The 21921-nt window shown below is 54.5% G+C and overlaps 3 protein-coding genes and 1 non-coding gene across 4 annotated transcripts; 2 read left to right on the top strand and 2 right to left on the bottom strand.

The window, feature by feature from the left end:
* Window positions 1-4950: 4950 nt before the first annotated feature.
* On the top strand, window positions 4951-8423 carry NEW1 ([NU+] prion formation protein 1; the record flags this gene model as incomplete). The annotated part of the gene is made up of 2 exons (XM_071058135.1): window positions 4951-7571; window positions 7664-8423. The coding sequence occupies 2 exons, from the start codon at window positions 4951-4953 to the stop codon at window positions 8421-8423; spliced, it is 3381 nt and encodes a 1126-aa protein (XP_070914236.1).
* Window positions 8424-10806: 2383 nt separating this feature from the next.
* Window positions 10807-13585, bottom strand: MFIFM68171_02712 (Glycosyl transferase family group 2-domain-containing protein; the record flags this gene model as incomplete). Its single annotated transcript, XM_071058134.1, has 3 exons — window positions 10807-10995; window positions 11054-13102; window positions 13160-13585. 3 exons carry the CDS (start codon window positions 13583-13585, stop codon window positions 10807-10809), a joined length of 2664 nt encoding a protein of 887 aa, XP_070914235.1.
* Window positions 13586-17388: 3803 nt separating this feature from the next.
* Window positions 17389-18902, bottom strand: MFIFM68171_02711 (Beta-1,3-glucan-binding protein; the record flags this gene model as incomplete). Its single annotated transcript, XM_071058133.1, has 2 exons — window positions 17389-18325; window positions 18391-18902. The coding sequence occupies 2 exons, from the start codon at window positions 18900-18902 to the stop codon at window positions 17389-17391; spliced, it is 1449 nt and encodes a 482-aa protein (XP_070914234.1).
* Window positions 18903-21801: 2899 nt separating this feature from the next.
* On the top strand, window positions 21802-21889 carry MFIFM68171_t21. The gene is given in 2 exon segments: window positions 21802-21839; window positions 21854-21889. It is a non-coding gene; the product is annotated as a tRNA-Tyr (tRNA).
* The last annotated feature ends 32 nt before the right edge of the window (window positions 21890-21921 follow it).

Raw genomic sequence — 21921 nt, 5'->3', positions numbered from 1 at the left:
ACTCGGCGTATCACCTTCCAAGTTCGTCCCCGACCATGGTGCGCGTGCGCCCCCTCTGCTGAGAGGACATCGAGAGGCGAGGATTGGGACGCAGGCAAATTTGATTGGGCCCGGCTGCACTACGTGATACCGGCCAACACCAGATTCCACAGCGGACGGGTCATCAAAATGAGAACGAATAGACCCACCGGACGGGCTCATGAGGAACTCGCGATGCCGGAAATATCACAGGCGATTTGAGATGCCTTCCGCGTACTGCCTGTTTCATACGCCGCTCTCTGGCTCCGAGGCTTGTCGACTCCGCCAGCAAGAGGGACGGTTTTCTCGAAGCTTCAAAACCCGTCGCCAAGCAGTCAGCCCTGCCGTTATTAGCTGCGTCTGCGGGGGCCAATGCAAACCCGGCACCCAGCACTTGCAGCTGCACGACAGCTGCACCCGGGGAGCCGGACTCCACTGTCTCAGATCCGACCGGTCCTGCAGGACGCTAAATGGGTTACCGTTAGGGCGGGCCCTTCCGGCCCCCAGGGCTCCCATCAGTCGAACGGTCCAAGTGACTCGACTCCCTAACGAGCTCGGGGAGGGAAGTCGATTAGGCAGCTTATCGGCGGTTTTGAGTGTCTAGCCACATTTCCTTCGCGGCATCTTCCAATGGCGGAGTGGTCGGCAGTCGTACCAAGCGGTTTGCGGGGGCTCTCGGGCCGCAGTGCTGCCGGCCACGTTGCGTTAACCTGCCACGCTCTCTCCCTGGAGAGTCATCGGCATGTTGGTCTGCGGTTCCATTGTCACCGCCAGTTTACCTCTCTCACCGGCTCGCTCACCCCCAGATTGTGCGGTCTAATGTATCCCGACATTGCATCTCCACAAGCAATTGGACTGCAGGCAACAGCGGAACATGCACCACATAGCCCCGTCCTGCCACGCCCCAATCCCGTTCCATCATCTCTCGACGTGTTGGCTGCGGTGGACTCGCGCCGTCATCTCCCTACATCCGGATGCCTGTGGGGCCCCCAACTTAAACCCCATGAGACGTCACTGCTTGGGTTTCCTTGCCAGAGAACTGCGAACCCTGGTCCCACGCCGTCGTCGCCCTACCACAAGGTCCACTGACGGCAGCCATCCTTTCTTAGCACCAAGGACGTCGGAACCCCCATTGCCACCTTCCCTATCCAAATATGTTACGGAAACATGTCCGGGGGACAGCACAATCCTTCGTTTCAACAGAGCCTTGGTTCGCGTCTACCACAAGCACAAGCGCGCAACTGACTCTGCCTGCTGGCTACGTGGTTGAAGTTACACGGGGCCATGTGTAACAGCCTCGTCTGTCTTGTGACTGATGCAACACCTGTGCTCCGGTCCTGTTCCTGTTTTGTCGGACGAAGATGGCATATTCTATAAAGGCCCCATGTGTGCTCACCTTAGACGTCCTGGCATTCACCTCAACAATATCACCAATCTCCTGTGCTCTCTTCGCTCGCAACTCATCTCAGAAACGCAAGCCACCAATCTGTCGCCGCTAGAAACACAATCTCTCATTGCCGTACACCAGCCCGACAACACGAAACTCTTCAGAGACAATGATCAGAATCCCAGATATGTATCTCCTGGTGGATACTCTGCCTCTCGGCGAGACTCTGCCCATAGAGAACACACTCACACACGAGACCCCTGAGGACGATGAAGATCTATTCCCAGAGATTCCCAACTTCACGTATCCCAGCCCCTCATGGCCCGGGATGCCGCTTCGTTTCCCAAATCCTCCACGCCCGCCAACGCCGGGACCAAACCCACGTCCTGGTCCGCTTGCCCCTAGGCCCAACGTTCCCTCACCCCCTCCTACCCCCTAAATGTTCCAACGCTCCGGGCCTTCGATGGGGTCCTTCTCACTCACGTCCCTCGGTAAGATTTGCGGAGAGAAAGGTGTGCTGGAAACCTCGACCAAGTGCTGACCTTGAGCATCTTCACTTTGTTACTAGGGCGTTTTTTTTTTTTTTTTTTTTTTTTTTTCCTTCGTTTCTGCACCCAACTGTATCCAACATACATACCAGCGGGTGGTGATAGATAGGAAGAGGTGTCGGCGTTCGGATAGAAAATTTAAGGTTTTCTCTTTTCTTATTTTTCCACTCCTCGGTATTGCGTTTGGCAACAAAGATATAACGATCTCATGATGTGATCAACGGCGCCAGGGTGGATTGACGCTGAATGGAATGGTCTCATTCAGGTCGCCTTCTTTTTCCAGCTTGTATTGATCTTTTGTACTTTTGTGGATTTATTCAACATTGTTCTGTCGACTGCTTACTTGCGTTGAGCGTGCAGCGTTGTTTACTTTGTGACTCGGCGCTCGGCCCATTTCGCCCCTGCCCCTTTTTGCGTTCCCAGATCGTCACCCTTGCTTCCCCAACTTCGCATTCTCAGCTCCAGTCATGGATAGGATATCTTTATCGCAATGTTACTTGGAAAAACTCAATGTTCATCTCAATTGAACTTTTATTTTTTCTTTTTTTTTTCCTTTTCCCTCCCGCACTACCTTGCCTCTCAAAAGGTGTTTTCCACATCACCAGTGGTTGATGAGCAAAGCCCTTTGGCCCACGCCTAATGAGGAACCGTAACTCCGGATAGCCACCATTGCAATCCCGGACACGACGCACTAGAGGAGCAAACGTCTCTCGGAAACTGTCATCGTCGTGTTACGGTCGGCACTTTTGTTACGTGCTGACGAGTCCGAGTGCAGATGCAGGATGAAGTTTCATTTTTATTTTTCTCCTTGTTCAGGGGCGATGCCGCATATATGCAGTCAGCTACACCGACACGTTTTCCCGGGAAAAGAACGGCATTAAGAGACAGCTTCCATGATTAATCTAACAGTAATGGTATTATTCCCGGCATGCGAGACTATCTACGAAATCAAGCCCCTATCATAGGGCTGTTGGGTAGTGTGTGTGACGTTCAAGTTCATCGCAGCGGCGATTTTGCGGCTCCATCGGCGTCGCTTGAATGGCGTACTATGACTATCCTTTGCGAATCCTATTTGCGAACAACTGGCAGCCTGGGAAAGTGGCTGAGGTTGGCGAGAGCAAAGTCTCATTCTCCCCAAACCCTGAGGCACCAAGAAACCAAGGCATTTGCCCAGGGGCACCAGCAGAAAAATCAAACGAAATCTGCCTATCTCTTGCGTCAACCCGCTCCAAGATAGGCGCGAAACACGCAGGCCCGCCAGTGGCCGTGGACCAGGGGGTGGGGTAATAGAAAAGGGGGGAGGGGGTTGTGGGTTCGATCCAGTGTGGGATAGGGCTGTTTCGAGTACCGTGCTAGCATTCCTTTCAGCCCATGCGCCATGGCGTTGCATACATGTCACTTGCGGCCATAACTAGGCTGATAGATGCTACATCGTATCCCAACATCTTACGGCGCGGACCGGGGAGGCCAAATTGGAGAGCTTGGAACAGCCCGGCACCCGTGGCGAACCGCCGGCCCCCAGGTCGCATGGTATCTTGCGGTAATGGAGTGGAATTAACCCGAGATCCTTCCGCACGGGTAAGGTGGCCAATCTATGATGATTTTGGCGGATGAAGCCGGGTGCACGAGAGCACCGGCCCGTCCATCTCGGGCTCGGTTCCTTTGGACCCAGGTGTTCGGATCCAGACCAGTCCGAGCCGCCAAATTTTTTTTTCCTTGGAACAGCCCGACCTTCGGGTTGCAGGGACAGCAAAGCCATCTTCTAGAAGGAAACAGCATCGCCCATTGTGTAACCGTTTTACGTCAAAAACTCTGACCACGTTGCTTTCGGTTTGTGTAGAAACCGGACGCAGGGAACTTGGGATGCTGACCGTTCCCACAGCCCACAGCCCACGGCCCACGGCCCACGGCCCCCACAGCCCATCGCCGTGATACTTCGCGAGGGGGAATGAAGATTTATTAATATTCCGTTCAGGATCTTGCGGCCCCCGTACCAGGAGGTGAAGGGTGGTTGGGATATGCTGGATGGCGGTTGGAGTTGAGTCAGTCGCATCCCAACTTTTCTCTGCCGGTTGCACAGCATTCCCGTTGTTGGCACACCCGCCACAACACCCCAGTCAGCCCTACGCAAGCCGGCACGTGTCCCGGAGAAGGCCGACTCTGCAGTTCGGTACCGGAGGGCTGTGCCGTCTAATGATTTTCTGGACGAGGATCCCCAGGGCACCGAAATGTATTTCACTCGAATCTTATCCTCGAATTGGGAATCGGCCGTGGCTTTGAGCAGGTCGATATTCCGAGCAAAGGCATCTCGAGCCTCTGCCAGACGCGCTCATATCGGGATCGCCGTTCTGCATGAGCAGCCGACATGATGCGAGCCGGTAACCCCTCCAATAGATGACATGCCTAGGTTTCAACTAACAGCGGTCGAGTCACAGCGGGATGTTGAGTTGTTGAGGGAGTCGCTGCATGGCTAAGATTGTGGCTTGTCCCGGCTCTGCGCACAGTGGGGTCCACGCTCTGGATGAGTACCCGGTGTAAGACAGCCCTGGCAGACGAGGCAGCAAGTAGTATGTGCACAGTAGGTAACGTTATTATACAATACATGCCGTACAGCATCTCATCTCTCACAGCACCAATCCGGGTTGTCGGTGCAGACGCCCAATGAACATGCCAGCTCTTCAACAGATAAATGCCCCTCACCCGGGGGCCTGGGCAGTGGGGCTATGGGCACTCAGGGCTGCTGAATCAGCCCGATAAGAGATCGTGTCTAGGCGATAACGATAGTTCACAAGGGAGAAGAAAAAAAAAGAAAAAAACCGCAGCATCAGCGGGGCGCAGATGGGCGATTTTTATCGCAAGCACCCAAAACGTCCTGCGCCTCACCGAACCCAAGTTCCAACCCCGTCGCTTTGCAGAGGGTGTCTCCAGCACACCTAGGTTCCGCACGAAACCTCGTCTGGCTTCGCGACGCATTCAGGGACCCTGGAGCACCCGATTATGCCTCATTTTGTGTCGCCTGCCGCAATGGTCGTGCCCATCAAGGCGCCTGACGGTGCTGCCCCTCCCCCCACCCAGGCCGAAATCTCGTCGCTGCTCACCACCATCTTCACCGCCAAGACGTCGTCCGCTTCGATCGATGCATGCTATGCACTCTGCGAGATACTCCTCAACTCGGTTGGCTTCCGCAGCCTGCACCAGTACGGCATCCTCGCCGAGGTCAAGAAGGCTGCCGCCGATAAGAAGAGCGGCCTTCGTCGCGAGAGCGCCCAAAATCTCCTCGGTGCCTTGTTCGAACGATTCCCCGCCCGCCAGCCAATTAGCGAGGCTGTGCTCCTCCTTCAAGATGGCGGCATGCTTGGTTGCGCCCTCGACGCCCTCGCCGACAAGGGCTCCGTCGTCCGCGACGCCGCGCAGTACGGCATCGATGCGCTCTTCGCCAGCCTGAGCGCTGAGGCTCTAGTTGCTGGTCTATTGCCTGCCCTCACCGAGTATCTCAAGAAAGCGGGTGGAAAGTGGCAGGGTGTTATCGGCGCATACAAGTTGATGCAAAAGATGGCCGATAAGGCCAAGTTAAAAATCGGGAGCACAAAGGAGGAGGCCGAGGAGCAGGACATTCTGCGCGAGGCCATGGGCGCAAAGCTCGCCGCGCTCATTCCCATCGTTGAGAATGGCATGCTTGATATGAAGGCCGAGGTCGAGAAGCAAGCCGTCAAGACCATGACCTCGCTCACCTCCCTGCTCTCCAACGACGATGTCGCTCCGCGCATCCCCCTCCTCGTCGATACCATGCACCACCCCTCGGCCGAGGCACTGCAGAAAGCGATCCATGCTCTCTCTCAGACAACCTTTGTCGCCGTTGTGACCTCTCCCGTCCTAGCCCTGCTTACCCCGTTCCTCGAGCGTTCCCTCAACAATCCGACAACCCCACAAGAGGTTCTCCGGCAAACCGTTGTCATCACCGAAAACCTTACCAAGCTTGTCCACGACCCTATCGAGGCGCGAACTTTCCTACCGAAGCTCCAGCCCGGCATTAAGAGCGTCGTAAGCAGAGCGTCCCTACCAGAGGTGCGCGAGTTGGCGACACGGGCGCTCGCCGTCATGGACAAGGCCATGGGGAATGAGAAGACGGCTGTCGTTGAGCGAACCACGGCTGACGACATCGCCAAGGTGCTGGACGCTGAGATCAAGAACCATGGCGGTCTCGCTGGGGATCTGGACGCCTATAAGCTCGTGCGCCCATACGTCTGCGAGATGGTTAGCGAAGACGTCAACCACCGCCAACTAAGCCGGATCCCTGCTAGGATCGCCCCATACCTCCAATCGGTTATGCACGGTGCCGATGCGCACCAAGCGGTCGCTGCCTCCGTCCAGAAGTTCTATATCGAAGAAGACCACCGCAAGTACGGCGTCCCTGAAAAAGAGGACGACGGCGAGGTGGAGATCGTAAATGCCGACTTCTCGCTAGCCTATGGCGGCATGCTCCTCCTCTCTCACACCAACCTGAGACTGCTCAAGGGCCATCGTTATGGCCTCTGCGGCAGAAATGGTGCAGGGAAATCGACCCTGATGCGGAGCATTGCTGGCGGCAAGCTGGAAGGTTTCCCTCCTCAGGATGTGCTGCGGACCTGCTATGTCGAGCATAATCAGGGTGAAGATGCGGACATCAGCATCCTGGAGTTTATCTCGAAGGACCCGACCATTGCCAAGGAGGGGAAGGACAGAATATCAGCCGTCTTGGAGGAGTTTGGCTTCACGTCCGGCCCCGAAGGGCGGCAATCCCAGAAGGTCGGCTCACTGTCTGGCGGCTGGAAGATGAAGCTGGCTCTTGCCCGCGCGATGCTGCAGAGAGCCGATGTTCTACTGCTAGACGAACCCACTAACCATCTCGATGTGACAAACATCAAGTGGCTGGAAAATTACCTCAAGACGCACACCGACATCACCAGCTTGATCGTATCCCACGATTCTGGATTCCTCGACGAGGTCACCACGGACATCTACCACTACGAGCCCAACAAGAAGTTGGGCCATTACAAGGGCAACCTCGCCGCCTTTGTCAAAGTGCACCCGGAGGCTAAGAGCTACTACACGCTATCGGCTTCGAACGTGCAGTTCAAGTTCCCCCCGCCGGGGATCCTGACGGGCGTAAAGTCGCTGACGCGTGCCATTATTCGCATGACCAACGCCTCGTACACGTATCCCAATGCGTCAAAGCCTTCGTTGAGCGACGTGTCCTGCCAACTCTCGCTCTCGTCTCGCGTGGCCATCATTGGCCCCAACGGTGCCGGCAAGTCGACGTTGATCAAGCTTCTGACCGGCGAGGTCATCCCGACTACCGGCAAGGTCGAGAAGCATCCCAACCTCCGGATTGGGTACATCAAGCAGCACGCACTCGAGCACGTCGAGATGCACCTCGAGAAGACGCCCAACCAATACCTTCAGTGGCGGTACGCCCACGGCGACGACCGTGAGGTGCACATGAAGCAGACACGCCTACTGTCAGACAAGGACCGGGAGCAGATGGACAAGTTTGTCGATGTCGGCGATGGCAAGGGCAAGCGCCAGATCGAGGCGCTTGTTGGTCGGCAAAAATACAAGAAGACGTTCCAATACGAGGTGTAGGTTTTTTTTTTTTTTTTTTTTTTTTCTCTCTCTCTCCCCCTTTCTTAAATTTGCGAGCAAATCCTCGGTGACTAACAAACTCGCACAGTAAATGGCGTGGCTTCCTCCCCAAGCACAACACGCAAATCTCGCGCGAGACGCTGCTCAACCTAGGCTTCGCCAAGCTCGTCCAAGAGTTCGACGACCACGAGGCGTCGCGCGAGGGGCTCGGCTACCGCGAGCTCCAGCCGTCGGTCATCGCCAAGCACTTTGAGGACCTCGGCCTCGACCCGGACATTGCCAACCACAACGAGATCGGCTCACTGTCGGGCGGCCAAAAGGTCAAGGTGGTCATCGCCGGCGCCATGTGGAACAACCCGCACCTGCTCGTCCTGGACGAGCCGACCAACTTCCTAGACCGAGACTCGCTCGGGGGGCTGGCCGTCGCCATCCGGGACTTCAAGGGCGGCGTGGTCATGATCTCGCACAACGAGGAGTTCGTCGGCGCCCTGGCCACGGAGCAGTGGCACGTGCACGACGGGCGGGTGACGCACCGCGGGACCGCCGCCGTGGCGCTGGACCGCTTCGAGGACGCGAGCAAGCCCGCCAGCGCCATCACCAGCGGCCTCAACACCCCCGCGCTGAGCAGCAGCGCCGTGAGCAGCGCCGTCAACAGCGGCGCCGAGGACAACGGCGGCGGCGGCGGGGTCACGGGCGAGAGCATGGCCTTCCGAGCCCGGAAGAAGAAGAAGATGACCAAGAGGGAGCTGAAGGAGCGTGAGGTCAGGAGGAGGCTGAGGCACATTGAGTGGTTGAACAGCCCCAAGGGGACGCCGCATCCGCCGGACACGGATGACGAGGCCGAGTAATCAAGCCTTTGGCAGGGTTTTAGCCGGGTGGTGGGTAGTTTAGCATATCTTGACAAGCGATGAGCGAGGGACATGTTTGCTTTAGTAGACTATCTAGACTCATATGTTGAGGTGCTCTCGGGATGGGATAAGAACGCGGTTTGCACATAGAGATAACGGCTCCTAGGGATAGAGGCGTTGAGGTGTTAGTTGCTACCATATAGAACCGGAGTTCTTAAGCGTCCTTTGCAGTTACAAGATGTTCCTCACTACGGTTGTGCCCAATGCAGTGTTTGTAAACAAAAGATTGCCTTCTATATCCAGTATAGCCAAGACACTCTTTAAGAGTAAAGCAGTACAGGAAGATTAAATATTATATATCTAGCATCTTACTTATTCTAAGCGTATTATAAAAAATTTAGAATAACTATTAACGTTATACTTAGATATATTATATATAGTCATTGTCAAAAGGATCAGGTGCTAGTCCAAGGATCAGGATTATAGGATCTAGTACAGGAGTCAAACCCATATACTCTAGTCAGCTAAAGCAGGCTGGCAGCTGACTGCGCCACTGTATAGACGTCATCCTGTACGTGTATCTCGTCTATAAAGGAGTAAGCTCTCTAAGGGAGACGAGAGAGAGAACACAGGGACAATCAACACAATCAAGACAACACACATAAACACCCAAAACTGTCATTTCCAAGATTCAGAGGTGCTGTGTTTCCGACAGTCATCACTTTAACTCAAAAACAAAAAGCTCACCAGCTAGCCCCCTTAGAGGGAGGTAGCTGGCTACGAAAACCCTGGGTAGGGTTTTACTTCGGGCTACTACTACTTTTTTTCTTTCTTTCTTTTCTTTCTTTCTTTTTTTTTAAATCTTTTTATTTCCGTTTTTTTTCTTATCTTTTTCCCTCGTCTATTTTTCTATATCTTTTTTTTTTTTTTTTTTTTTTTTTTTTTTTTTTTTTTTTTTTTTTTTATATATATATATATCTTTTTTCTTATCTTTTTTATCCTTAATTTCTTTCTTTTTTTATATGTTTCTGACACTCGGATCGAACCAGGAACCTCAGCATGGGTTGTCGTGGGAGGGCTAGTGTGGCATAGTGTGGGTGACCTCCCCCTTTGACCGTTGCGCTACGACTACTGCGGTCATCGGGGGAGGTCGAAATGTGAACCTGCGGAACTTCTATATCTATGATGAAATTGGGGAAGGCGCACGGTCTTGGAGGCTCACGCGCCGGTGGTCTCACGATAGTGGTCTTGCTTGGACGTCTAAGCCTCCTTCAAGCCCCTGAATGTCATCGCCAGCACGAGATTGGTCATCACGGCCGGGAGACGTCCAAAAACTTCTCATTTACCGCTTAGGGTTCGGTGCAATGCCCTCTATCTTGCATGTGTCTTTGAGTAGGTTATTGTACTGTACCGGTACACGTGAATGTGCTTGGCAAGTGATCGACGCTACCCTTGCGTCGATCGCTGCCGACAAGACCAGAGAAACCCCATCCCACGCGGATGATCATCCCCTTTCCCCTGTCGTACCCCTTCCGCCCGCAAGCCTCCAAGATGTAAGCAAGCGCTGATCTGCCAGAGAGCCCCCGTTATCGTTTACCAACTGCCACGTCGATCCGGATGCCGATCTATATCACATGGGACACAAGAGCTCTGCAGACCCGCTAGTGTAGATCCATTGCAGCACGGCGTTGGGCCAAGACCCAAAACGCTTCGGGCCGCCGCCGTGTATGTGTAACTATACCCTCGAGGTTCAGGGGTACATGTGTCTTGGTTCATTGAGTGTGGCAAAACAACTGTCACAAGTTCCGTGCTGTTTTGATTGGCAGGGTGTTTTTGGAACCGCACACCTTCGGTTGATGGGGAATGTGAAACACTGATAGATTTTAATCAGAAGCAGTACCCTGATAAGAGAGGCGTTAATGGGTTGAGGGTTTGCCACGCCAAGACCAACAAGTTGACATCTAAACAAGATGAGGTATTGTTACTGTAGGTAATGTATCATCAGACCATCTCCATTAGAGACACCACTTTCCAATTACCAGAGACACGGCCAAAAGCGACACCGTCAGATATGAAAAATTACCAATATATAATATCCTGGCGCTGTACTAAACTCCAATGTCCCGCCGTCCCGGCTCTATGTAACCCAAATGTAGACTGTACTATTGACAGGAAAAGTTCGTGACCATGACAAGGCGTGTCCGTGCGGGCTCGGGAGTCACTCCAAACAGCGAATTGACTAATGTAATGATGGCATACATGACGCTTCCGAGGCTGACGAGTTTACGTGTAAGACTGAGATGCAACGGCGCTGCACATATGGGCAGGCACCTCTTTTGGAAAAAGAATAAAAAAAAAGAAAGAAACCTAATCCGTGTTGTCTTTACCACGAGAAGGTCATCAGCGCGGGATTGAGGGCTAGCGGTAGCAGTAGGTGCGAGGCGGCGACCGTGGCCATGGGAAGGATGGCAACGAAGTCGGTGATGTGCCAGCTGTATGGGATGAACGGGGCGGTTGCGAGGATGACCATGGCGGCGATGAAGACGGTGGCGAAGAGCATAGAGAATTTGAACTGCCATCATGGTTAGCTGTGTGTCCGGCGCTACTGACAGAGAGTTTTAATTACACACCTTCTTCAACACCTTAGGAACCTCTATGAAGAAGTTGGAGAATTCGGCCTCCTTGCTCGTCGCACCCCAGGTCATGTCGATCTCGAACATGTGGGCGAGAAGCGCCTGAGAGACGTGGAGCGACAAGCCACCGAGGAAAATAGCAAGCAAGAAGGTCCACTTGAGGTTCTCAAACAGCGCGTACAAAATGTTGCGTTCGCCGACACGGTACCGCATCACGGCCAAGGCGATGTTACCAAGACCGTTGAAGACGAGGATGATGGAGAACCAGACCTGCCACGAGTCGACGTAGTACTTGTCGAGATAGCCGTTGAACCAGCCCATCAGGAAGTAGTTGACGCTGGTCATGATCCAGGCGGCGCCGATGGCATAGTAAGTACCAATATACGAGATGACCGTGATCTTGGATGTGAAGCGGATGTTGGAGAAGAGGAAACGCCGGAACAGAGGAGTGAAAGGCCCCTTCCACAGCCACTTGCGGATGGGGTGGAAGAGCAGCTCGTTGCAGCCGTATGCGTACTTCTCCCACCGAGCCAGTTCATCGTACACGGTCAGCGACACACCCTCTTTGAAGCCCTCGCCGGCCCACGCAGCAAGACGGATGATGTAGCCGTTGCACTGCAGACGCAGAGACATGTCGAAGTCTTCCGACACATGGCTCTCGGACCAGAACTTCTCGTAACCATCCTCATCTTCGTACGAGACTTGTTGAATGGCAGACCAACGGAGAATGGCGTTGTGGCCGACGAAGGGAGCGACATCACCGTTGGAGACGGTGTAGCGGATGGCGCTGTAGATCAGATTGGTGAAGAAGGTGATGCCGTTCTCAAAGTAGGTGTGGACAACTTGCATGACGCCGGACGAGAACTGCATGATGCCGACGTCTGGCGACAGCTCCATTTCCGACACGGCGTCCAGCAGGCAGTCGGCAGGCACACGAGTATCCGAGTCGATCAGGAGAATGTAGTCGCCGATGCGGATGTTTCCATCGGCCCAGGCACGTCCGTCCTCCTCGAGAACCTCCTTGAGAGCGCGCTCATATGCCTGCGCCTCGTCGTGCTGCGACCAGTCCGGAGTCCGTTGGATGGCGGCAAGCTTTTCCTCAACCTTGCAGGAAATCATGAGGGCGAAGTTCATATTGGAAGCCTTCTTGAACTTGCCGCGACGTTTGAAGCCGTTCTCGCCATGCTTAGGGCGCGCGACCCAACCGATACTGTGATCGGCGTAGAACTCGATGCGGGCGCGGCGGTCCTCTTCCGAGATCAGTTGGAGACCATCATCATTGATGAACATATTTGCCGACCCCCCCTGCAGCTCGTACGTCGACATGGCCTGTTTGATCGACTTGACGGTGGGCGCAATGACACCGTTGAGACCCTCCTTGTAGACGGGGCACTGGACAGTAACGTGGGGGAGGATGGCCGACTGCAGCCTCGGGGGCGGCCGGGCAGAGTAGAACTTGGAGTTAATGGTCAACTGCCGAATTGGACCGAAGATCTGCGCCAAGCAACCGACGATGACCTGGGCGAAAAAGAGAGTGAAGAAGATCTGGACCGGGAACAAGGCAACGAGAGCGAGGCGCATGTAGTTGCCATCAACCGACACCTCGATGGCCAGCTGCCGGAATGCCGCTCCCAGGGAAACCGTAACGAGGATAAGCGTCATGCTGACAAGGTAAGTGTTCAGCAGGTGGATTGGTCTCTTCTCCGGCTTGAGCTCTCCGCTCTCCTCGTCAATTTCGGCTTCGCCAACCGCTGGTCCTCCCTTCTCATCTTCGTCATCCTCAGTGCCAGCCTTCCATACGAGCTCCATCAGCTCCGACTCAATAGCCTTGGCTCTCTGCACCAGATGCAGGGCATCATCGTCCCAGACAATCAGCAGGCCCTCGGACGCGACAAAGGCGGCAAACTGGTGCTTCCGTGCGCGCGGGAGGTCATCGATGGTGGGCAGAATCTGCACCCGCAGGCCGTTCATCAACGGTACGTCGACGGCATCTGGCGACCACTGCAAGAACGTCTTGATAACTCGGGAATTCACCGTCATAGCGCACTACAACAGTAACATTAGGCCATGTCGTATAGAGTGATGGTGAGCCACAAGACGAACCTGAACATTGAGGGCGGCGCAAGCCAATGCGAAGGGAGAGTTGCCCAATTGCGGGGGGCAGGCCATATACTGTCCCCTCGACTTACGGAGGAGGACGCCTTCGATCTCACCACTGCCGTCCGATACCCACAGATGCGAACATTGCTGCTGGTAAAGATAGTTGACCATGACCTCATGCTTAATGTCGTCCAGGAATACGGAACTCCCGTTTGACCTCACCGAGCGTCCGGATATCGACTGTGGCCTCGAGCTATACCTGGGGGTGGGCGGATGCAGCTCGGAGTTGGGCCGACCCGACAGGTCCAACCCCGGGTTCCCGGGTGCGGATGGCGGTCCATGTTGGCGTTTCGACTGCTTCCGTTGTAATGGATTTGTCGTCTCCTCAGGCTTTGGCTTTTCAGCCTTGAAATAGCTCCCGATCCCCATGGCGGCGGCAGCCTAAGGTAGCCGGCCTCGTTCTCGCTGGGGGATGAAGCTCCTCGCTGCGGGAGGCGGCTCAAACTCTGGGATAACGCAGGGGGGATGAAGGTGTCAAGCTGGCGATCTGCCCAGATAGCAGGGCACTGTAAGTTGTGCGAGTTCAAGAGTATTGTGGGTTGCCGACTGCCACCCACTCAGTCGAAGCAGTCCTGGGCTCGGATTTGGGGAGCGAACGTGGAATCCTCGGTAGGCAAATTTAGCGAGCGGACGGCTTCCGTTGTCGTCGAAGCCAGGGGCTGGGAAGAGAACCTGAAGCTCAAGAGGATCCGCTGTCGTTAGGAGACAAGCTTGAGGGAAGCTTCCTCGAGATCCCGAGGGCCTGGGAACAACTGCTGATCACATAACTTTGGGGAACACGGGCGAAAGACGGTGACAGGGAGGGGGAGGATCAAAAGAGTGGACAACGCAGGAAGCTGGGATGCAAGGTGCTGGCCGCGTGCTGGCGATTGGTCTAGATGCCCTGTCGAGCGTCGTGCCCAGGGTTTCTTGGCAGAGGTCCCTCCATCGTGTGCGTGTAGCAAGGATCAGGGGCTGGGAGGGGGCCCGTGTAAGTGATAGGAGGCCGGTTTCCCGGTTCAGTCCAACACTGGCCCGCCTATGTTGTATTCGTGCAGGGCTCCTGAACTGTGACAACAAGTTGGTTGGACCCCAAGACGGGAGGAAAGAGCGGACAACAAACGGCTTTTGCTTACTACAGTGCACGGTTTGCACCTTCAAGACCCAACGGACGGGCATTCTCGTGCAATCTGTCTCTACATCACCATGGCAAACTCCTGTCCTCGAATACCGCCAATGGCCATGCGACGCCTTCAGGAGGCCGCTTTGCGAGACAGACGATGCTGAAGGCCGGTTTGGAATCTTGGCGGTAAGGGAAATTTCGTGGCTGAGTATGGCGTTCCCTGTGGCAGTTAGTCTGGCAGCTGAAGACTGTGATTGGATTTTTTTTTCTTTAACGTCGTTTGGGATGTTCGCAGGACTCCGTTGGGTCGAGACGGCGGGCCTTGTTGAACGTGGGGTGCGGTGGCGTAGCGAATGGTTCGGTTCCTTCCATTCCCCTTGAAGTGCTGCAGGGATCGCCCGGTTAAGACTGTGGGGACATAGATTCCCAACTTAGCCCCACTCGACCAAAATGAGAAGCGTCTTGCTGGGCGGATAATTTTTGATACAGGGATTCAGGTCCTTTCAGCCCCTCGTTTGCGCCTGGCTCTTCCGATCCGATCCTTTCCACCCCCATGGGTGGTGGCTGGGCTGTGTCTGTACGAATACATACACTGTCACTTCCATATCAACAATAGGGCATCGTGATGCAGCCATCTTCACATATCCAGACGGCAGGAAGAGGCATGTGAGCAGCTTGAGACACTGGCGCCAGGTGGACAGCGTTCCCGAACAGCCAGTGTCCCTGTGGCGCCGTCTTGGCGCTCGGCATCCCGCAAAGGCAGGCCGAAGCATCCAAGGCTGAACCCGATAAGGCTGTCGAGGGCAGAGCTGTCTTGGTTCTTGCGGTATTGCAATCATGCTCCTCAAGACCATAGCATAGCAGGCGACCGGCAGCTGTGGTAGCAACTGAGTTGAGGCTGTCCTGAATGGGGGATAGTGGGAGTACTATTGAATATCTATTCTTCGGTGCGGTACACTACAACGTGGCTGCAACAAATTCGGCCGCACCATCATGTCTCTTAAAGCGGCGAGCGCTAGCGATTGTTTTGTTGCGCCGTTTGCCCGATTCGCTCTGGTCGCCATTTTGGTCAGCGTTTCCCGCTAAACGCTCCATCACCACTGCTTAGTGTACATCGGGGCATGGCAGGTGCTAGGCCAGCGGGCCACATGCAACCCTCCTCCGCACGAAATTGTGCTTTTTGCAACCAGATGCCGCTGTCTACTGTGTTGTATGTAATGTTGCGGTTTGCGCAAGGAGGTGCTTGTGACTCCCCATACGGCGGTGAGGCAACGTTGGGTCCAACAGCGTTGGTGCAACATTTCCCTGAGCTCATCCCGTATCTCGAAACTCCTCAGTACGGGATTGGGCCGAGCGCAGCCATTCACCGTTGGAAGCATCGCGCTCTCGCATGTGCGAGGGTTCTGAATACGAGAAATGTGCCGGCACCCACGTCACAAGCCAAAAATAGGGGGTGCCGCTTCCCCCCCACCTCAAATCAGATCGCATCTGCAGCGCAACCCCACCAGCTGCACGTCGTCGACTGTGAACCCGTCAAGCACCCTCTCGCGACCTGTCATGGACCTTCCCGAAGTGGTCGTTCATTAAAAAGAATGCTGTGCTGGCAATCTCAGCAACCAGTGAACTGGATATCCACCGACTGATGACTCTCTTATGATGCATCGTGGAGAATGTTTCACAGGCAGTGTTCCCCGGGACGACCGGGAAAGCTCGGTCTGACATTCGGCGTCTCGCCTGCGCGGCTGTCACGGAGCTCAGCGGCTCAACGGCCTGGGAGCATCGACGCCAGTTTTGCGCGTGAATTGAGACACAAGCCGTGGGCGGGCGGCAGTAAACCTTGGCAAGCTGATCGTCAAGAGGATTTTCTCAGGGTTCCGAGAGATCCATCTCCACAGAAAGGGCTGCTGAGATCTGATGTCGGACATGATAACCTCGCAACCCGAAGATGTGGGATTGCGGTTGCACAAATTATTATTTTAACCTACGGGAACGATTTATCTCGCTAAGGCCAGCCGCATGTCGAGATACACACTAATTTCTGTTGTTTTCGCGCTGCGAAGCCGCCACCAACCTTCGACAGACCTTCTCGCGTGATATAAGCGAAGGAATTTTCCCTCATGACAGGGCTTCCAACCGATGAGACAAAGACGACGGCTGCGGGCCAAATGCCAATAATTATTGCAGTAGCGCGCGGCTTCAGCTGCTAACAGTCCCTCGACCGCTCCATTGTCCACGTCTCCAACAAGAAGCGCTATCGTCGATTTATTGGAAACTGAGCCCCGTTCTCCTGGGCGGCGATAAAAACAAAGTCGTTCGTTTCGCCATGCCATGCCCCACTACTCACTCCATTGATTCACCGGCCACTTGACAAGCAGCGAATCATCTCCACCGAGAATGAGGTTCTGGAGTGAAGTGGGGGCTCTGATCTTCGCTGTTCCCCCCTATGTTCTGGACCGTGAGGTGCCAAGCCGAGTTGTACTTGGCCCGTTCAGCTCGACCGTTGGGCTGTGAACATGATTTTTACGCAATGCAGCAACCGGGGAGAATAACTGGCCTGAATCCGAAGGTTGTCATGCGTCTCGCATCGCATTCCCGTCTCGGAAACATGCCTCTCTCGTCTCACGGCGTGCGTCCTGCTGCACAGCAGTGTTCGTTCTCCGAAACCACGGGTAACTACGGCATCGTAATATATCTAAAGAGCCGAAACGGGCATCATGTCGACGGTGGAACAGGCCGGTGCTGGTTTGTTTCTTACTCCTCATCCATTACAGTCATATTTACCAAGCCCTAGCTGTGTCCGTGGTATATCCTGCTTGATTTGGTTCAAACCAAATAAAAAAAGAGAGATCAATGCTGGCCTAGGGTTAGGCTGATACATGAGTTGATACATCGCCCATCCTCTCCTCTCACCTTGAGAACGCGTGCATGTACTATACCAATACGTAACCAAAATAAACATTATGCCAAACCAAACCAATCTATCCCCCCCAAGAACACCATAAAAAATAAAAATAAAAATAAAAAATAAAAAATAAAAAATAAAAAAACACAGCGAGGAAATGGCAGCCCGCTAAAGATCTTCGTTGCCATCACATTGTTGCAACATGACGACCCTGCTGACCTCCAGCTGCGGGGAAGTCCATGTCGGAAACCAACTGTCCTTGGCCTGCCAGAAGTCCTTCCGAGCATTGGGCGACCCGTTGAGCCACGGCTTGCCATTGACATTGTCCTCGAACCAGCCATTTGTACCGCCGACGGCAAGATTAAGGATGAGGTAGAACGGCTGGTCAAAAGGAGTGTTGTGGCGGCCCGTCTTGCCCCAGATGTCGTCGACCCGTGTGCCGTTGCTGTCGGCGCTCGGGAAGTTGCCGCGCGACCACATGGGCGTGTCAAAGTTGACGTAGAGGACTTGCAGCAGGCGCGAGTTGACGTAGGTGAAGAGGTACTTCTGCGACCACTCGAGGCCGAACGTATTGTAGCCTGCCGCGTAGGTCGTGTGCAGCGCCGGACGCTTCACGTTAGTGCGCCACCAGGCATCGTTGGCCGGGTTCGGGCCCCAGTGCAGCGCCGACGAGATGATGTTGTTGCCGCCCTGCGGGTGCGTGTAGTTGTTGCCGCGGCTCTCGACAATGTCGATCTCGCCAGACTGCGGCCAGGGCCCATAGGCCGAGTCGACGGGCATCATCCAGATGGCCGGCCACAGCCAGTCGCCAGCGGGCAGCTTGGCGGTTACCTCGACGCGGCCATACTTGATGGTGGCGCCCTTTCTGGTGTTGATGCGTCCCGACAGGACAGGCGGGACAATAGTCGCGTTGCCGGCCGTGACGTTGGTATAGGCAATGCAATAGTTGGGTGAGGTCGATGTGCAAGTGCCGTCCTGCAGAAGGTCAATCTTATGGTCCTGTTGCATAAACCTGTCGTCCTGGAGCGTCGCCTTGATGACTAGCCGGCCGTTCTCGACGTATACGTTCTCGTCTCCTGGCGTCGTCATCTCGAACTCGCCATTGCTAAAAAGTTCTGCGTCAGTCTCGCATGCCCGTTGCTTCTGCGGGGGCCTGCCGCCGGGACTCACCCAAACCCGTTCACTTGGACCTCCTTTTGCCATATCGAGGGGTCGAAGCCGTTTGACCAATCCTCGTCCAGAACCGGGCAATATTTGTGCTGCACGACACTGCGGATACCGTCCCAGACCAGGAAGCCAGAGATGCCCAGGCCGATGATGATGCCGATGATGGGTAGAATCGTGACCCATTTCTCCTTGGGATCCGCCGTCTTCGTCCACGGCTTCTCCACCTCTCCTTTGCGAACGCGCCTTGAGTGGAAGAATCGCTGTCCCCCGTCATACCGATGTCCGAGTCCCGAAGATGTGTCGAAGCTGCTGGCGGGGCGCGAGCCTGCCGGGCTGGAGAAGGGATTGCCATTATTCCCTGACCGATGGGACAGTTGCGATTCGACACCGTCACCGAAAGGATTGCGCCCAACTGATTCGTCTGGTGAGCCGGGCCGTTGCGGGGTTGCGGCGGCGGTTGATGCAACGGAAGGGTTGCCCGCTACCGGCCGGCCGTAGTAATTCTCGTTATCCATCAGAAGCCCTCTCTTGGTCTTTTACGGTGCGTGAACAAGCACACAGCGTACCGCGACCGCTACGACTAGGAGAAAGAAGCCCAGCCGGCCTTCCCACCCCACGTCACAATCCAGGAAGCCCGGGGACGAGATCAGAAACGAAAGCCCTTCACAAAGGTGTCAAGCAGGGATTGTCTCGAGTTCAGAGCGCGAGATATTGATGGTAAGACAAACGGGCGTTCGGTGTAGTGAATATCGCTGCTGGAGTATTTGTCGTTATCAACGAGCGGGTAAAGGTCAAGACGTGAGGAGCAAAATGAGGGACGTTCATCAATCAATAGGGAGAAACGAACAGCACACACAGCTCCAGCGGTGGTGGTGAGTGGGATGAAGACGAGTGCTTTCAGCTCAGCTCCCCAGAGATGCGCTGAAGACTGGACAGGTGATACTGGAGGGTCGGCCGGTCGAGATGGGACGAGAAGAGCTTAGCGCTAGTTAGGGGATCCCTGTGTGTTGTAATGGAGCCCAACAGGCCCACCCCGCCCGATGGCATCAGTGGGGCGATTGCGCTGGGGTCTCGCTCGCCGTTGCCGTTGTTCCCGAATCTGGGCCTCCCAGCGGGCGAGCCGGAGCCCGGCCCCCCCTGCCCCTTGCCAATGGCTGTTTTGGCGGGACAAACCCAAGGTCCCTAGAACCCCCCCGCGCCAAACTCTTCACACGAGAGCCCAATGCTTCGGTTCTGTACATGACTCTGGCAATCTGAATCCGAAGGGATAGACCAGGCATTCTATCCTACCTAACTCTAGATAATGCGTGCGCTCCTGCTCCGTTGCAATCGCGTGGTCGTATTTTGCGAGGTTGTGGCGGGCGGCCAAGCTCGAAGTCCGAAGCTGGGTCTGCATGAATATAGCCCGTATTTCTTGAGCTCACTGTTCTTGGCACGGAAAAGCAGCAAGAGGTTTGGCGTTCAAGTGGCTGGAGTCCAGAGCACCCTTCCCCCTGTAACGTACCTGCAGCTTCCCCCTGAAGGTGGCAACTCGGCGGGGGAGGTTAGTGATTACCAGATGGGGCTACATCATTGATCGCATCGCGCCGCGTGGTTGTCTACGCCTGGAGTCCGTGCTTTGACCAATAGCTCCCCCCGAATATGCGGTGTTAATTTCCACCATGGTCTTCAGCGTGTCAATAGCGCTATCTGTTTGTGTTTGGGACTGATGAGCCGACAGACGAAAATTCCGTGGGAAATGTGATTGCTTCAGCCGCAACCAGAAGCAACGCCCCAGTAGACCCCTAATTCCATTTTCGGAACCCAATGGTCGAACGGGTCACTCTTGCGTTCCACCAGCTGCACGCACGGCGCCAGTGCCCGACTCAGCACGGTTCGTTGGTTCTCCTCAACATCTTCTTCATGCCGTCTGACACATGTCATTATTTACCCGACCTCTCACTTTTCGGCACTATGTGTAGGGCTGCGGAGACCCGACAACGTGGTTCGTCTTGCAGTGATCATCCTCCATCAGCACCAGCAACAACAACTTTGCCGGGCCCGAGCGAGGGTGATCGCCAACATGGAACCCTGACAGAGCATGGGTTGAATGTTCTAGAGCCACAAAGTCTCTTGTTCCTTGCCAATCTCAAACCGAACGCAGGTCAGCTTTCTGTGCTCCGTGGGGTCCGCCCTGTGCTGTACATACATACCATCTCAGCTGCCACAATTCCTTGCGCTACCTGCATGTCGTCAATAAAAGGATATCAATTGCATTCTCGGACATCACCGCGTATCGCTCCGCCTCATTCACCAACCAAAAACTTTACATGTTGCTGCACCTTATCAATATATTGATATGGGGGTTTGCCCTCAAGTCACTTCACCCATAACCCGGTGGACTCATCGCCATGACATCTATGCAATGTCAGCCTGCTGTGGTGGTTACGGGCGGAACCGGTATCGATGGATCCAATTTAGTCCAGCTGAGTGCCCTGCTTGCACGGTTCACAAAGTACCTAATGTCAGCCTTGCCGGGCCTCATCTTACATGCAATATGTGGTACAATACCGGCAGGACGGCATCACATCTAGAATAAAATGTGCGTCGCTCTGCTAGAATGCTGTGATCATTTCTTATTACCGATTCAGTCTCCAGAGTGTTACGGTGATACCAAACCACGAGTAAGACACGTCACAGGGAGATCGATCATGATAACACTAACAGTACTCTGAGTAAACCATACCTTCTAAATCGTCAATCTTCCCCAGGGCTATTACCGTGATCAAGACTGACGTAGGCGAACTTGCTTCGACTCAGTGCAGACGCTAAGGAGACGTTTCAGGGGCTGGATGGTAGCGTGGGTCTGTTGAAGATTACATGATCCTAAACATTCGTCAAAGTTGCCACCCCCTATGGGGTACGTGCTAATCGACTCTTTCGGTTTCACAGGTTGATATCATACTTCTTTGTTGATGGTCTATTACATCTTCTAAGTTGGGGTTAGAGAATCGGAATTCATACTGTCGTGTTAGAGTTGGGGACGCTGGGTTGCCTACCTACTCGGACGGAGTGCTGCATGATGGAATTTGATTAATTGTCGATTGATCAATAGGTATTTCGTTTATAAAGCGACTATGAGACCCATTCCGAACATGATTCCCGTTATTTGATGAGCTCCATGTGGTAGGACGTGTTGGCGAGAGAGGCAGATAAGTCCGGTTTCACCCCTAATTTTGAGTTCAGATTGCGCGAAAACTCGGCCGCCCCTAATGACCATCTAAATAGTATATGGAGAAAGCCGCTCAAGTCCTAGATTGTTATGCGTGTGAAGCTGCTTAGGGAGGTAGTCAATGCACCAAGTGGATCGGCGGAAGCTTACTGTGGAGTGCCATGTGTAGAAGATCAGCGGGTAGAATTATTAACGAATGAAATCCCCTTGTGGTGTAGTTGGCTATCACGTTCGGCTGTAAAGGAATTTATTGTTACCGAAAGGTCACCGGCTCGATTCCGGTCGAGGGGACTCAACTTTTTTCTCCTTTTTCTCTCGCACCA

This window comes from Madurella fahalii, assembly GCF_045866475.1.
Source record: "Madurella fahalii IFM 68171 DNA, scaffold_1, whole genome shotgun sequence".
Taxonomy (NCBI): Eukaryota; Fungi; Ascomycota; class Sordariomycetes; order Sordariales; genus Madurella; species Madurella fahalii.
The sequence above is the reverse complement of the archived record's forward strand: the minus strand, read 5'-3'. Positions and strand labels throughout refer to the sequence as shown.